This window comes from Doryrhamphus excisus, chromosome 4 (genome assembly GCF_030265055.1).
Source record: "Doryrhamphus excisus isolate RoL2022-K1 chromosome 4, RoL_Dexc_1.0, whole genome shotgun sequence".
Classification (NCBI taxonomy): domain Eukaryota; kingdom Metazoa; phylum Chordata; class Actinopteri; order Syngnathiformes; family Syngnathidae; genus Doryrhamphus; species Doryrhamphus excisus.
This window is the reverse complement of record NC_080469.1, coordinates 24,120,691-24,135,804: the sequence shown is the minus strand read 5'-3', so window position 1 is coordinate 24,135,804 and position 15,114 is coordinate 24,120,691. Positions and strand designations below refer to the sequence as shown.

General features: G+C 42.5%; 2 protein-coding genes across 4 annotated transcripts; one reads left to right on the top strand and one right to left on the bottom strand.

Annotated features, from left to right (window-relative positions):
* Positions 1–324: 324 nt before the first annotated feature.
* LOC131128116 (zinc finger protein 135-like) lies at positions 325–7,762 on the bottom strand. Of its 2 annotated transcripts, XM_058070695.1 has the most exons (4): positions 7,412–7,762; positions 6,810–7,043; positions 5,071–5,471; positions 4,113–4,877 (listed from the first exon to the last, which is right to left on the bottom strand). In XM_058070695.1, exons 1-4 carry the CDS (start codon positions 7,509–7,511, stop codon positions 4,209–4,211), a joined length of 1,404 nt encoding a protein of 467 aa, XP_057926678.1. In that variant the 5' UTR covers positions 7,512–7,762; the 3' UTR covers positions 4,113–4,208. The 2 variants fall into 2 exon arrangements, with proteins under 2 accessions (XP_057926679.1, XP_057926678.1); XM_058070696.1 differs by lacking the exons at positions 4,113–4,877; positions 5,071–5,471 and adding an exon at positions 325–2,293 and having other exon boundaries at positions 7,412–7,686.
* Positions 7,763–10,830: 3,068 nt separating this feature from the next.
* Positions 10,831–14,525, top strand: LOC131128100 (uncharacterized). 2 transcript variants are annotated; one of them, XM_058070673.1, is made up of 4 exons: positions 10,831–11,145; positions 12,439–12,624; positions 12,827–13,957; positions 14,020–14,525. In XM_058070673.1, exons 1-4 carry the CDS (start codon positions 11,130–11,132, stop codon positions 14,511–14,513), a joined length of 1,827 nt encoding a protein of 608 aa, XP_057926656.1. In that variant the 5' UTR covers positions 10,831–11,129; the 3' UTR covers positions 14,514–14,525. The 2 variants fall into 2 exon arrangements, with proteins under 2 accessions (XP_057926656.1, XP_057926657.1); XM_058070674.1 differs by lacking the exon at positions 12,439–12,624 and having other exon boundaries at positions 10,835–11,145.
* Positions 14,526–15,114: the final 589 nt, after the last annotated feature.

Sequence of the window (15,114 nt, the reverse complement as noted above, 5' to 3'; positions counted from 1 at the left end):
AAAGTTCATCCTCGTCCGACGCCATCGTTCTTTAAACTGCTGTTTAAAGAAATGTTGTATTTTCTTTATAAAATATTCCAAACGTTTAATGTTATTCTCTTGGTTTACTTTGTCGCCATTTGTCTCGTGTCCTTAACCGATGTGTTCTGCGCATGTGCACAACGCGATTTAGTCTACATCCGGTCGGCAGGTCGTCGACCCAGGAATGCATTCCAACAGCGGTGCGAGTCGCCCTCTGGAGGTGGGAGGAGAGTATAACGTTATTTATTTTTATGTATTTTTTAAAATATTTATTTTATTACCAACTTCAATTGTACAAAACAGTATAAGCAGAATTACAGGAACATAAAAGTACAATTCTACAGAACAATAGCAACATAAATAATAAAAAGTAAATAACAAGGAAAGAAATGTGCGAGGGACATTGCTTGGAAATAAAAACAAAATAAAAACAATAGAAATCATGTCACTTAAGCTTGCTCTTCATATGAATTGTATGAAAGGTTTTCACTGCTTTCATCAATTATATAATAATCATCATTATATTATTAATTAGCCTATTATTATTATTACGATCATCATTATTCTTCTTCTGACTACCACTAGGAGTAGCAGTAGTAGACTAGTATTAGCCTGCTTATTGGCTTTCTTATTAGCCTGATTTTGCTCTATTATATATATACATTTATATATAATATCATATATATTGCAGTCATAATAATAATAATTATTATTATTATTGTTATTTTTTCCATAACTGCATTCAAGACTTGCATGATGACCAGAGAACCACATTCCAATCATAAAGTGTATAATGTTCCTAAAATATTGTGACAGGTCAATAACACACAATAGGTTATTATTTAGGCCTATAAATATTTTTTTTTATTGTGTAATAAATATTTAGCTCTTGATCTATTGAACGTTCATGCCAAAAAAAATAAAAGGATTATGTATCATTGGTTATATGCACATCACATTATATGTAAATAGAATATTGTTGGTGTTTTTTTAGAAGGGATAATAAGCAATATAAATAAGAGCTGGCTCTTTGTATCTGTTTTATATTACTTAATTAAAAATTATTAATATGTTATTTTATTTATTAATATGTTATTAATATGTTCTAGGGCCCTCTCCACACACCATTAGCTCCGGAGTGAAGAAAACCCAGCAGCGCTAACAACCTGGACAGGAAACTGCTGGCGTTCTATCGCTCCTCCGTTATCAAGGTGTATGAGTTATCAATCAAAGATTTTACCACAATCTGAATCGCTAAAATGGGTTTCTCCTGCGTGTTTTCTCATGTGAGACCGCAAGTGTGCTTTCTGAGTGAACGTTTTATCACAATCCGGGCAACTAAAAGGTTTTTCTCCTGTGTGTGTTCTCATGTGTATCTTTAAAGATGATACCTGAGCAAATGTATCGCTACAAATCGAGCAACTGAAAGGTTTCTCTCCTGAGTGTGTTCTCATATGCGATACCAGATTGACTTTTTTCGCAAAGTTCCTACCACAGCTTGAACAGCTAAACGGTTTTTCTCCCGTGTGTGTTCTCATGTGCGTATTTAAAGACGACGTCTGAGAAAATGTGTCGCCGCAAACGGAGCAAGTGAAAGGTTTTTCTCCCGTGTGTGTTCTCACGTGTCTATTCAAAGACCATATCTGAGAAAACGTATCGCCACAAACCGAGCAACTGAAAGGTTTTTCCCCTGTGTGCGTTCTCATGTGTCGACCTAAGTAGCTCTTATAAAAAAAGCTTTTTTCGCAAAATGAGCAAGTGAAACGTTTTTTCGCCGTCTTCTCCTTAGAGCATTCAGATTGTTTGTTGTCGGTGTGAGTCCTCATGTCATTTTCACCGTCGGTATCGCTGCTCAAAGGCTCTCGGGTGTCGTCCCTGTCTTCATCCTCGGGAGACGTTATGTCGTCACTATCTGATAGCGGAGCTAAGAGGTTGTGTGATCCTCCACGGTGGTCTCCATCAGATTCTGTTGTCATGTGTTGTGGCTCCGCCCCTCTGTTCTCCTCACTCGGACTGTGATGAAACTGTGAGGACTCAAGTGGTTTGTCTTCATAGTCTTCGGTCTTCACGGAGACAACAGTCAGTGGCAACCTTCTGAGATCGGACTCGTCCAGCCCGAGAAGACACCCTCCTTCCTGAGTGATCCAGAGTTCCTCATCTTCCTCTTTCACCTTGAAGTGGTGTGGCTCCTCCTCTTCCATTTTGATGCGGGGGGGCTGTGGATCCTCCTGACGGGAATGGTGTTCTCTCCAACCAATCAGTTGTCGGACGTCTGCAGGACAAGAAGGAATTATTGTGGAATATGATCATTGGTTTAACAAGTTTGGATTCATGTTAGCAGCGGTTCAGGTCTTTTGTGTTTTTGTTTTTTTGTATTTTTGAATATTTTTGCTTCACTTGTTGTCTAACATCTGGTTTTTTTCCAGTTTTTGTGGGGATTGTTTTTTGTTATTCGGACAAGGCAGCATAAGAAACTCATCTTACTCGTGGAAGCTGCTCAAGAGACACAAAGAGGTGATGATGCAACTCCACAATAGAAAAAGGGGATTTATTATGCTATTTTTTCACTTTTCTGACCAATAAATGTCGTTATAACAATGTATTCTCGCTTGAAACGATGCCAACGTTTCAAATAATTAGGTCTGTGCGCCTTGAAAGAACACCCGGTTTTAAAGAGTTTTTTCTAACGCTGGCTGACTGTGACATCACAATGACCCGGACTTCCTTATATGGGCGTGCTTGTAGAAGCTGTAAGCTGTACCCGTAGGCGGGCCGTGGGTAGAATAACAGACCGTTTTGGAAATATAGCTGGAATAGGTGCAGATTCTGGAAGATCAAGAAAGCTTTCTGTGCGGGTTATTGTGTGTAGCTGCTCTAAAGTTGTCCACGACTCAATACAAAGGGCTGAAAATGAGAAAAAACAAGGAGGTTGCGCATTGAAGGGGAGTTAAGGAGGAATTTCGATAATTCTTTGAAGCACGATATCAAACAAAAACTAGCATACTGTTCATATCGATATAGACTGGATATGATGCTCATGTTTCAAGATGGCGCCGCCCGAGTGTAAGCTAGTTAAGGTAGCCTTTTAGTGTTTAATAGTACTTTGTTACTTTCTTAGTGTTTTTGGTGCCATCTTGTTACATTTGCCGCATGGAGTGAAAGCAAAAAAAAAAAAAGACGGTATAAAGGCTAGGAGTCCACTGAGCACCGAATTAATGTTTGCACCATTACACGACCATTTGATTCCAAACGCCGCAAATGTTGGCGCCATTTGCGGCGATGGACGGCTACTTTGAGCCACTTGGTGATTAGTTAAGTCGCAAAATCGTTTTTAAACTTGCCGCCACTTTGCGCTATACTTGTCGACATCCACTACCTGGTTCAGAACCTCTAAACGTCCGAGGATTTTGATAACGTTGGAGTGATAATGCTGCTCCATCAGAAGATCATGAGATCATGCTGAGGTGGCTTTCAACTACCTATCAACTTATGGTGGCCAATCCTGAAGAAGAAAAGGAAGCACGAGACCCCATGCAACCTCGAATAACAGCTAAAGATCTTCAACTACAGGCTGTCCAGGGCAAGGCGTGTTGCTGAAAACGGGAACCAGACACTGAAGATCGCTGAAGCCGCCATCATGCTGCACAACCTCATCCCTGGATGATTTTTTACCCATTACCGATACTCCACATGACCTTTAACATAGTCCTCTTTGTCATATTGTATTGCATTGAAGTATTGTATTGAACTGAACTTTATTACATTGCAATAAAGTATGATTAAAGGTCTAGTACTGACATGTTATTTGTAGAGAATAAAATGTATTCATATTTAGCAGTTAAAAAAATAGAACGTATATAAAATATTCCTATTTTTGCTGTTTTGGTAAATTATTAAATTTAAAAATTAATTAATATTCATTTTAGTAGTAACAAAATTAATAGTAATTTAAAGAAAAAATACATGTATTAATATTTGGTGGTATTTACTACATTTCTACCAACAATAACTTTGGAACAAGACAACAATAAATCACAAATGACATGTTTTATGGAATTTTAATGACATAAGAACAATATGGATACGTCACAAACAAACAAAAAATCATCCAACTGCCCGATAATATCCATAAACACATAAAAGCGCCATGAAAAAGCATCATTAGAAACACTGCTATTCCTGTTCTATTAGTCCTTACTGGAGCGTTCTGCCTGTGTGGCGGCGTACGCCCTCGTGTAGTCACATGACTGGCTCCCCCAAGTTGCTGCAGGATTGGTGTGCCACTGCCAGGCGTTGGGTTGCCACATCTGGCCAGATGTATCAACTTGGACCTGGAGAGGAGGCTGACCAGAAGAAGGGCCGGGTTGGAACTGGGGTGTTTGCTGGGGATCTCGCCGAGGAGCTTTCTTCTTCTGCTGTTGCTGCTGCTGTTGACCACGCCTCTTGTCCGCGTCCCTCAGAGCAGCTTGCACGATGTCATTAATGGCACCGGAGGCTTGGTGATAAATGTCATGGGGCATTATCCTGAGGGAGGAGGTGACGTACTTCCCAAAGTCGATGCGCTGCTGCACCTCGGGGTCAACATGGGCTTCACGCTGGGTTGCCAGGTAGTGTAGGATATCCCTGGTCTGCTCTCTGCTACTTGCGATGATGGCGTGGAGTGGGTCTCTGGGAAGAGGAACAAGAGGCCCAGCTGGAGGGGGAGCACAGCCAGCGGGGGGAGCAGGGGTTGGACGGCCAGCATCGACAGGAAGTGGGCTGTTTCGGTCCCCATCTTCATCCTCGGCATCCTCCTCGGGGTCGCTCTCAGCCGTTGCGGCTGTTGTTGTGCGGGTTGCGGTCAGAGGTGCTTGAAGCTGCAATGGTAAATGACAATGCATATTAATTATTACTATATGAGGTTGTATGTTGAAAATATTTTGATGTCTAGATGTCAAATTGCATGCTCTATCTTAACAAATTAGCTATTATTTGTTCTTATAACGGAAATACGTCAATAATTTTGTCAAGCAGGGTTATAAGAGATTGGATTTAACATTAAATACTTACAGTTGGAGTCGAGCGAATGTTCACTTCATGAACAAACGGCATCAGGAACTCCCACCGGTCCCACCTCTGCATGCTGTGGAAGCTCCACCCCGCCTGCCCCGACTTCCGATACTTCTTACGAAGCTTGCCCAGGTCCTTGCGCAGCGTTTTGTACCAAGTGAGCATGTCCTTGACGTCCACCGCTAGCTGGTCGGCCAGCCTCTTCCAGGCCTCGTCTTTCTTGTCCGGTTCGCCCCACATGGCATCCCGCTTGTTGTAGAGACCCGGGCACCCCAGCAAGTACTCTTTTGCCTCTTCCTCCTGAGCATCATTGAGCTTAACGGTCCTCCGCCTCGCTCCAAAACCGGCCCTATTCCTCTGCCTCCTGTTTGCGCGTTCTTCCTCCAGAGAGGAAGGCCCAGCTATGCATAGACAACAAATACCCATGTTTGAAATAAGTATAAATTATACGGTACTGCTGTAAGAAATAAGTAATAACATATTACCGAGACCACTCGAAATACTACATTTTTATAAAACAAAACCCTCAACTAGATTACACCGATTACAGTCCACAACTTAAGTCCATAAAGTTCCCATAGGAGGCAGTGGATAATCCGGACCTATATGATTACTTAGCAGGACTTCCGCTTCACGTGCATGGTGACTGGAAGGGGGTGTAGGTGAAGCTGGTAGGTCTGGAGCAACATCTTGGGACAGGGGTAGCAGGTCTTGGAGAGCCTCTTCGTCATCTTTGCTGCTTGCAGGGGGCCTCGCCCTGGAGCTCAATTTGAGCTTCTTGGGTTGGGGGTTCTTCTTCTTGGACTGCTCAAGTAGAAGGACTACTGACTTTGTTGCCTTTTGGGGGCATCTTCTTTGAAAATTATGCGAAATCTTGTAGAAATTGTGAAGGAAAAACTGCGTCTACAGAGATGTTGTCCATTTGAATATTGCAATTTGTGTCCATGCGATGCGGTCATGCTTTCATAGGCGGCAAGTGGCGACAAATGGCGGAAACCAAGTGGTATTCGGCGCGAAATAGTCACCAATCAGGTGCCGTTTGGCTCGCGCCACTGTTAATTTAGAGCGCTTTGGCGCGGACTATATGCCTCTGTGGGAATTATTTGGCACGCGCCATTACATTCCAATTGTCGGATTGTTTGCGACATTTGGTGCCACTTGTTTGGCACTTTGAAAATGTCATAAACAAAGCCTTTACGGGCCACTACGGGCCAGTTGGGAGGTAGTTTGAGCCACTGCATGCCACTAGGCACCTTATTGGCGACACGGCGAATTGCATTGGCGCAAACTGGCACCAACTGGCACAGTGGACTCCTAGCAAAAGGGTTTCTGTATAAGGACGGTATCAACCATGTTTACAGCCTGACGTGAGTGCAGCATGATTGCACGTTATATATTTACGAGGAGCGTAATCGTAGACCGACATCACATGCCTTGACATAGCTTTTGTTGGGATTTGGCACAATATAAATAAAATTAATTAGATAAAGAGATATGAGGAAATATCATATCTATAGTTTCAGATGTGGAGCCCATTTTCATGAGAATTCCAGCAATATTTTAACTTGAGTTCCGTATAAATTTTCCTTCTAGCTGCTAACTCTCACCTTTTTCTGCATTAAAAAAAAATGATGGACTATCTCAATAATCATATGCAACCCGGTGATATAAAAACCTTGTATTAGAGGTTATGTACCTCTTTTGCTCACTTGGACTGTGATGAAGCTGTGAGGACTCACCTTGTTTGTGTTCCAGGTCTTCGGTCTTCACAGAGACACCAGCGGGAGGCGACTTGGCGAGATCAGCTTGCTCCCGCCCTTGAAGACACTCTCCCACTTGAGTGATCCAGAGTTCGTCCACTTCCTCTTTAACGTGGGGAAGCTGTGGCTCCTCCTGCTTCAACGTGGACGCGGATCTCCCCCCCGGCGGCCGAGGTGGGCGTTCTTCTTGACGACCAATCAGATGCTGGACATCTGCAGGACACAGAGGGATTAGGGTCAAATGCGGTTTTACGTGCTACACATCAACACAATACATGTGTGCATTAGCATTTTTTTTAAAGCATGAAATTATTATGTAGTTATGGTTCACAGTAATGGGGCTACAGAATTATTATTTCCTGTAAAATGTTAGGTAGGATAATTATCGTGTTTAATTAAACAACTGGGGAAAATGAGGAAATGGCGAATCTGCGGACGTGAAAAGAAGTTGACCTAGCTGCCACAGCCGGACTTTGGAGCCAGTTGAAAGGAAAATAGTACTAAAAAAAAGTAAATAATAAATAAAATAAATGATTTAGAAATTGTTTAATGTTGTGTGTTAACACAGGAAGTAAATATACCTTGACAAAGAAGCATATTGTCAGTCGTGCAAACATCCGGTTGTTGCTGTCGCTCGTTCCTCTTTCTTGTTCGAGAAAGTTCCTCCTCGCCCGACGCCATCGTTCTTTCAGGCAGCCCAGAAATATCGCCAGTGGTCACAATTTGTATTTTCTTCAACTATTTCAAGCGTTTGAATGTTTTTTTTCCATGAGATGACTTGATTCGCCATTTGCATCCTGTCGCTTGTTAACTTCCGCGTTCTCTTCTTCGTTGGTTTTTATTGACGGGTGCCACACTAGCTATTGGGTGCTTTTGCCGCCGCTTATTGGACTGGAGTAAGGAACTAAAAAACTAATTAACATATTTATTAGAATATTCTAATATTCAGAACCACTCAACAACAGAGATTAATTCTAAAAATAAAAAAAATACTATTTTTTTGTGGAATGTATACAAAATATCCTTGGGAATGGATTTTTTAAATGATTAAAATGTATACATTGTTAGCCCCAAAGATTGTCTATGACTATTAGGGATTTAAACAAATACAGTATTGAGAGTATTGTCTTTAATAAATCAATAGTCACAGTAACAGTCATTTAAAATAATAAAGTCAAAATCTTAACAAAAAATAAGGTAACTGTATGAGGCAAAAAATAACCTCGTTTTGGGAGCATAAAGTTTTAATAAAGTCAATATATTATGGGAATTAATTCATGATTTCAGGAAGAGCATTTGCAAGAAAAATACCCCAGCAGAGATGAAAAAAAACATCTGTAATTTTATGATAATTTTAAGAGAAAAAAGTTACAATTTTACAGGAATGAACTTCTGGTATAATGAGGAAAAATAATAGACGTGTAGTAGCATACAGTTAAAATATTAAAGAAAAAATATGTTATTTTTAAAGTCATAATATTATTCATTCATTCATTTTCTACTTATCCTTATGAGGGATAAGGAATCGAACTCAGGTCTCCTGGCTGTGAAGCCTGCTCCAGCACCCCCGCGACCCTCGTGAGAATAAGCGGTAGAAAATGAATGAATGACTTTACCTCACTCTGTGTGTTTTGCACCTCCTCGGCTTCCGTAGTTTCTTCTTTCTATTCCTTATGAATACGGAAGAAAAATGGCCGAAGACGACCAAGTGTAATCGGAAAAAATATATAAATAAAAAATAAATAAAAATTAAAAGATCAAGTGTAATCGAGTAAAGAAACACTAAACATGTTGAAATAGTTGGTGAAGGAGCGGCTAATGGCGGCGGTTGATGAAATATTCACGCTGTTTGAAAGACCTATAGCGTCGTCGGAGGAGGAACTGTCTCGAACGAGAGAGGAAAATAAGCTACATCGGCAACAACGGAAGCTGTTGGCAGGACTGGAATTACGACATATATTGAATGTTTGTTTACCTCCATGTGTCGGGTGCCATAAACAAAGCCAACGAGATGAAATAAATGAGTTCTATTTATTAACTCCGTAGTACCGTAAATATATCGTACCTGTATAATCCAAGATGGCGGCCACTGTTGATGTGGAGCCAAGTCCGTTACAAGCGGCGTCCCAATTTAGGTTCTGCATCCTTCGAAGGAGCCAGTGTTACGAGTCCCGGGCAGGGTGACCCCAATAACAAAAATAATTATATCTATGAAACAGGGGGAGAGTCTTTGAGAGGGAAAAACACACCAACACTCGTAGCTTTCCCCAGATTGCGTCTGAAGGGGGACGGGAAGTCCGTCTACAATAAGCAACCGGAAGGTACGCGACTACAGTGACAAAGGTTCCGCTTAACATTTCTCTCCTTCACTCACCGATATTCACACAGGAAAACATCTTCTAAATATAAAACAGTGCTCGACTTAATTATCAAAATATATTAGAAAATATTTAAAGTTATTTAATGCAACTAAAACAAATGTGATCACACATATTTGGGTACACCACACCAGCCCAAGACAAACATTCGCAGTCAATGTGTGGGAATATCTTGTTTTGCCTAAAACACAAAGGTAATACGTCTGCTTTCATGGATGACTATAAGAAAATGGCAAATATTCACACATGAGAGGCTGAAATCAGAGGATATTTTAAAAATTTTAATCATAAAACTATCAATGAAATGCCAAAAAGTTGTTGATTCATTGGACGAGCTTATCCAGGATATCTGCTTTGTTTCCCAAACTAAACCTTGTTTAATTTTTTTTGTATAAATGACCATGGTGATGTATTCTTACTTAATAATCCACGGCAGGAGAACAATAACATCTCACAGTTGCTGAAAAAAATGTCTGGAAAATGTCTGCTAGAAGGCTCCTTTTCTGGGTAAAAAAAAATAAAAGAAGAAGAGTGGACCGCACAGTGGATCAAAATTACTCTCTTGCACACATCATCGTTATTGTTCCTCTTCTTATAACCTCATCTTGTAATTCTAATGACAAAAAAGTTATTTTTTGTGGCCTCAAACAAGACAACAACGTCCATAATCATTACTGTGTGTGTTGTTTGTGTCCCGCAGACGTCCAGCAGGCGATTGGTCTTTAAGAACAACGTCCGACTCGACCACAGGGGTGGAAAAACCTTTCAGTTGCTCAGTTTGTGGTAAATCATTCTCTCATAAGACAACAATGCTGGCACACATGAGAATGCACACAGGAGAAAAAAACATCACACACGGGAGAGAAACCCTTCAAGTGTTCAGTTTGTGATGACAGATTCTTTGAAAGAATGAATTTGCTTTCACACATGAGAACGCACACTGGAGAAAAACCTTTTAGTTGCTCAGATTGCGGTAAAAGCTTCACTCAAAAGGTTAATATGGTATCACACATGAGAATACACACAGGAGGAAAACCTTTTAGTTGCTCCATATGTGGCGACACATTTTCTCACAAGTCCTCGTTGAACAAACACTTGCATAGTCATTGATGAGCTCGTAATTGTTTCCCTGACCTCCATGCATGTAGGATGGGTGTCAAACTCCGATAAAGTTGTGTTTTATAGCCAGCGATACAAACCGGAAGCACTCGGTGTGACCGACCAGTGGGTGGAATACATTAAAACAAAATCCAAACAAATAGGTGCGGATTCGGTAATATAAATAAAGCTTACTGTGCTGGTTATTGTGTGTAGCTGCTCTATAGGAGTCCACAACTCAATACAAAGAGCCGAAAAATGAGCATAATAGGTTCCTTGCTACTGCCAGCCATTCGATGTTATTACCTTGGCCTCTTGTTTGGAAGTAAATAAGGAAATAAGGGTAGGCGTGCATGACAATTACTACAATTAAGTAAACATTGTAGGTTGTTATAATGTGGACCCACTAAAGTTCCTGTGCACAGCATAATGGCGGCTCCAGGCTGTCTGTAAACTATGTACACAACCAGTGGATACACATTGTGGTATAGTAGGTGGCGATATGCAGCTAAAATGTTGATACTGACTCACCATAAACAAGAGAAAGAAAAAAAGCTTCTCTGTGTTTTCTGCTCCTCTTCGGCTTCCGTAGCTCCTCCTTTCTGTTCCCCAAGAAGACGCGAGACAAAGGGGTTAGACGACGCAGTTTGATCGAATAAAAACATTCAGACTGTTGAAACTTTGTGGAAGAGCGACTAATTGCCGCAGGGGGTTAAATAGTTGCGGTGAAAACATTACAGCGTAGGAAGAGGTGGAAGTTTCTAGAACGAGAGGAGAACGAGTGACATCGACAACAACCGGAAGCTGTTACAAGACTGGAATTATGATGCAAAGTGGAGGTATGTATAGCTATACTTTATTAATAGTTTATACAGAGACCAGGAGACAACAGACAGGAATAAAATCTATAAATACCATAAATATAAAATCCAAGATGGCGGTCAGTGTATCCCAACATTCTTTGCGCGCTCAGTAAACATTTCAATATGGCGACGCTACATGGAGGAAGTGGAAGTACAGTTTTTTTAACTCATTAGAATATGTATCATATATATAAAGGTTAATATGTGATTGGTATCGTAAATTTGTGTTCAAATACGAGACCTCGACGACCCGGATGATGGTCGCCCACCGCGCTGTTCGTTTCTTTCTAAGCCGGAAACACAGCCTCATTCCGGGGCTGTGCAGGCAGCTTCATGCATGGAGCTTGTTTGTTTTCAGAAATAAAACATGACTTGTTTAACTTTGTGAATTTGTCGTATGAGTTGTTAGCGCCTGGTTTCTTTAACCTTAATTTAAAATATTTATCTATATATTCTATTTTTAGTGTAGTCCACTTAAAGTGGCACTATTATGCTCCTTTTTGGCGTGGACATCTATAGAGCAGCTACACACGATACCCCGCACAGAAAGCTTTCTAGATCTTCCAGCATCTGCACCTATTCCAGCTGTATTTCCTTGGATTCCAAAAAATGGTCTGTTTTAATTGTTTCCGGGCACTCCCAACTGCTCCAGAGGACTTCTGGACTACTGCCGAAACCCACATTGTAATTATGTGTGTATAGGATTTAATAATAAATGAATAAACGCTTTGGAGAGCTGCTTGATAATTGGTTAAGAGCAACTGGTAGCTCATGAGCTATTGGCTGGAGACCCCTGACTTTTTGTTTAGGTAGAATATCGATATACAATATATATTTAGAATTTAGACAAAAGTTAAAGCCAAATATGTGTGCAAAGTTTTATTAAAATGTAAACAATCATATTTACAAATATTATTTTATTTTAGTCCCAAGTCGACTAGTAGCTAGCCGGTGTCACTACGCCAGTAATGTAGTTCTTCGGTGTAAACAATGTTAATAACAGTACTAATATTGTTGTTGCAGCTTAGTTGATATGCAGGTCACATTATGTACACTACCGCTCAAAAGTTTGGGATCAAAGAAAAACACATTTTCATGCATTTCACGAATTATTTTATATTATATTATTATATTACAAATTTCCCCACTGAGGGACGAATAAAGGCATATCTTAATCTTAATCATGCTGCAGTCACGGTAGTCAGGTTAGCGCTTCCACGACAGACGTGGTTTATACCGTCTTTTTCGCTGCTCATTCCCGCTATGCAGCCTCTCCACCTCGACCTGACGGTGAAGCGGCTCATGGTAGCGACTCACACTTTCCTCAGAGTAGACGTAATACAACAATCTATAAGGACAGATATGAGTGGACAACAGTGTGGACACGGAGCTGTAACTTCTTCGTCCAGATTGCGTCTGAGCGTTGGTGGAAGTCCACGCCCCAATACAATCCTGGTACTACAGCTCCCGAGACAAAGGTTCCACCTGAGTGCTGTCCCCACTGTATAATATTATTTAAAAAAAAAGTGTATAATTGCTTTTTGCTTTTTTTGGCAAGTTCCCCACAAACTCTTATTTAAAAGTCAAAATTTGCTGAAGAAAACGTGAACTCCTGTTGCATAAAAAAATGTTGTTCAGTCCTCTTTGTGTCCTGCAGACGTCCAGCAGCTGATTGGTCGTCAAGAACATCCCACTCAGCCACAAGGGTGGAGCTCCACGTTGAAGCACAGAGGTCCACAGCCGCCCCAAATTAAAGAGGAAAAGGTGGAACTCTGGATCGCTCAGAAGGAAGAGCGTTTTCCCGCCAAGGAGGAAGCTGATGTCGCCATGACGTTGCCGTTGACCGTTGTTTCTCTGGCGACTGAAGACAAACCAAATTCCACAATCAGCTTGCACCATAGTTTGTGTCTGTGTCCTGCAGACGTTCAGCTGCTTGTTGGTCGCCAAGAAGGACTCGGCCATCAGCCGCAGGCGGGGAGCTCTACGTCAGAGCAGGAGGAACCACACGTGAAAGAGGAAGTAGAGGATCCACAGCCCCTCTGTGTTAAAAAGGAAGAGGAACTCTGGACCCCTCAGGAGGGAGAGCATCTTCTAGGGCAGGGGGGGGCTGATATCACCAAGTTACCGCTGATTGTTGCGTCTGTGAAGACTGAAGACAAACCACCTGACTTCTCGCAGCTTCGAGCGGATGGAGACCGTTGTGGAGCATCAAAAGCAGACATCATCAACGAAAATATGGACTCGCAGAGAAGAGAGAAACCCTTCAGTTGTTCAGTTTGTGATAAAAGATTCACAAGAAGAAATAGGTTTCATTTACACATGGGGACACACCACAGTTGCTCCGACTGCGGGAAAAGCTTTTCTCGAAAGCTCGCGTCCACCTCAGCTGACGAAGACGGCATCAGCGGCAACTCCAGGCGGCCGAACTTCTCCCACGAGGAAACTGACGTTCTGGTCCGAGAGGTCCAAGCTCGCAGTACCAGGATATACGGGACGGCGACCAGGCCTCCACGGGCTGATGATGCCAAATCCGCGTGGCAGGAAGTTGCTAACATTGTCAATGAAGTTTGCCCTGATATTCTGAGAACCGCCGCTCAATGTAAAAAACGCTTCAATGATGTAAGGAGGAGGGCCAAAAAAAAGCTGACGGGGCAAAGCAGTCACATGGTGGCCACCGGGTGTGGCCCCTCGTCCAGGCTCACAATCAGCTCAGCGGAGGACATCGCGTCCACCACTTTGCCCATGATAAGCGTGGAGGGCTTTGGTGGGGTTGAAGGCGGGATTACGGGTAAAGTAAACATATTTATAAGACGCATAAGACATAATATAACATTTTTATTATCTCATTAGATGAAACGGAGCAGCAAGAGAAAGGAGAGGAGGAGGAAGAGGAGGTGCTTGGCGACCCGGTAACCGAGGAGGTGGGAGACCCAGGGACTGAGGAGGTGGAAGGCGCAGGGAGACAGCGACTCACGGGACACAGAGATGTGCGATGCGGGCAGAGACAGCCCCCTGTACAGATCCAGGATCAGCCCTTTCTTGACATTCAGCAGGGGGGCTTCGAGATGCTGGAGAAGCAGCTGGGAACTCTGAATGCGCGGCTCCAGGGCGTGGAGACCCGCCTCGGCGGCCTGGAGGGCCATCTTTCCTCAATTGACTCCAGCCTCATTAGACTCGCTGATGCTGCCGAACGCCTCATCGCGCAGGGTGCATCGACCACCCCCGCCGGTCGCAGGTGGCCAGTGAGACCCCGAACCAGGGTAGGACGACACTCCTCAGGCTCCCCCCTTCCTTCTCCAAACAGCATTTCAAGCTTGCGAAGAGGAGGAAGGAGAGTCGTTTAAATAAAATGTGTTTCATGAGTGATTTTGTGCATCTTTAATTGAAATTGTGGACACTACATATGGAGGCTAGTACTCAGCTGTGCAGCCAAGTGGTCTCTCCGCTGCCAAGCACTGTGATGCATTCCCTGCTGATACGGCACATGCTTTTGGTCTCTCTACATCTTAAGTCCTGTAGTTTCCCCCTTTGCAAGGTCAAAGTGGCATCCACAGCGCAATGTTGTGTAGCACGCGTCATGTGACAAAGAAATCACTGATGTCAGCCATGTTTTAAGTGGATATATTGTCACTCAGCAGCCAATCATCCAGAGGTGTCCCCCCCCCTAAAATACTGGATAAATGAGTCATGAGGTTTGTCTATATGTGCCCTGCGATTCGCTGGCGACCAAGGTGGACCCCGCCCTTGCCCAAAGTCAGCTGGGATAGGCTCCAGCATACCTCTGCAACCCTAATGAGGATAAGTGGCATAGAAAAAAAGGCTGTACCCGTCATCTGCTTAAGGAGCCATCCATGCTCGATAGGACTCTTTCTTCAGGTTGACCTCTGGTGTCCACCATCGGGGTTGGCTCAGCAATGGAGGCACGGAATATGGCCCATTTAGAGG

Excerpts from the sequence above, each read along its gene's own strand:
- LOC131128116 (XM_058070695.1), bottom strand. The coding sequence starts at position 7,511 with ATGGCGTCGGGCGAGGAGGAACTTTCTCGAACAAGAAAGAGGAACGAG. Across the intron at positions 7,044-7,411 it reads CAATATGCTTCTTTGTCAAG|ATGTCCAGCATCTGATTGGT; the intron begins GTATATTTACTT and ends TGTGTCCTGCAG. Across the intron at positions 5,472-6,809 it reads AGACCTGGAACACAAACAAG|CTGGGCCTTCCTCTCTGGAG; the intron begins GTGAGTCCTCAC and ends GTCTATGCATAG.
- LOC131128100 (XM_058070673.1), top strand. Across the intron at positions 12,625-12,826 it reads CACGCCCCAATACAATCCTG|ACGTCCAGCAGCTGATTGGT; the intron begins GTACTACAGCTC and ends TGTGTCCTGCAG. Across the intron at positions 13,958-14,019 it reads GGTTGAAGGCGGGATTACGG|ATGAAACGGAGCAGCAAGAG; the intron begins GTAAAGTAAACA and ends TTATCTCATTAG.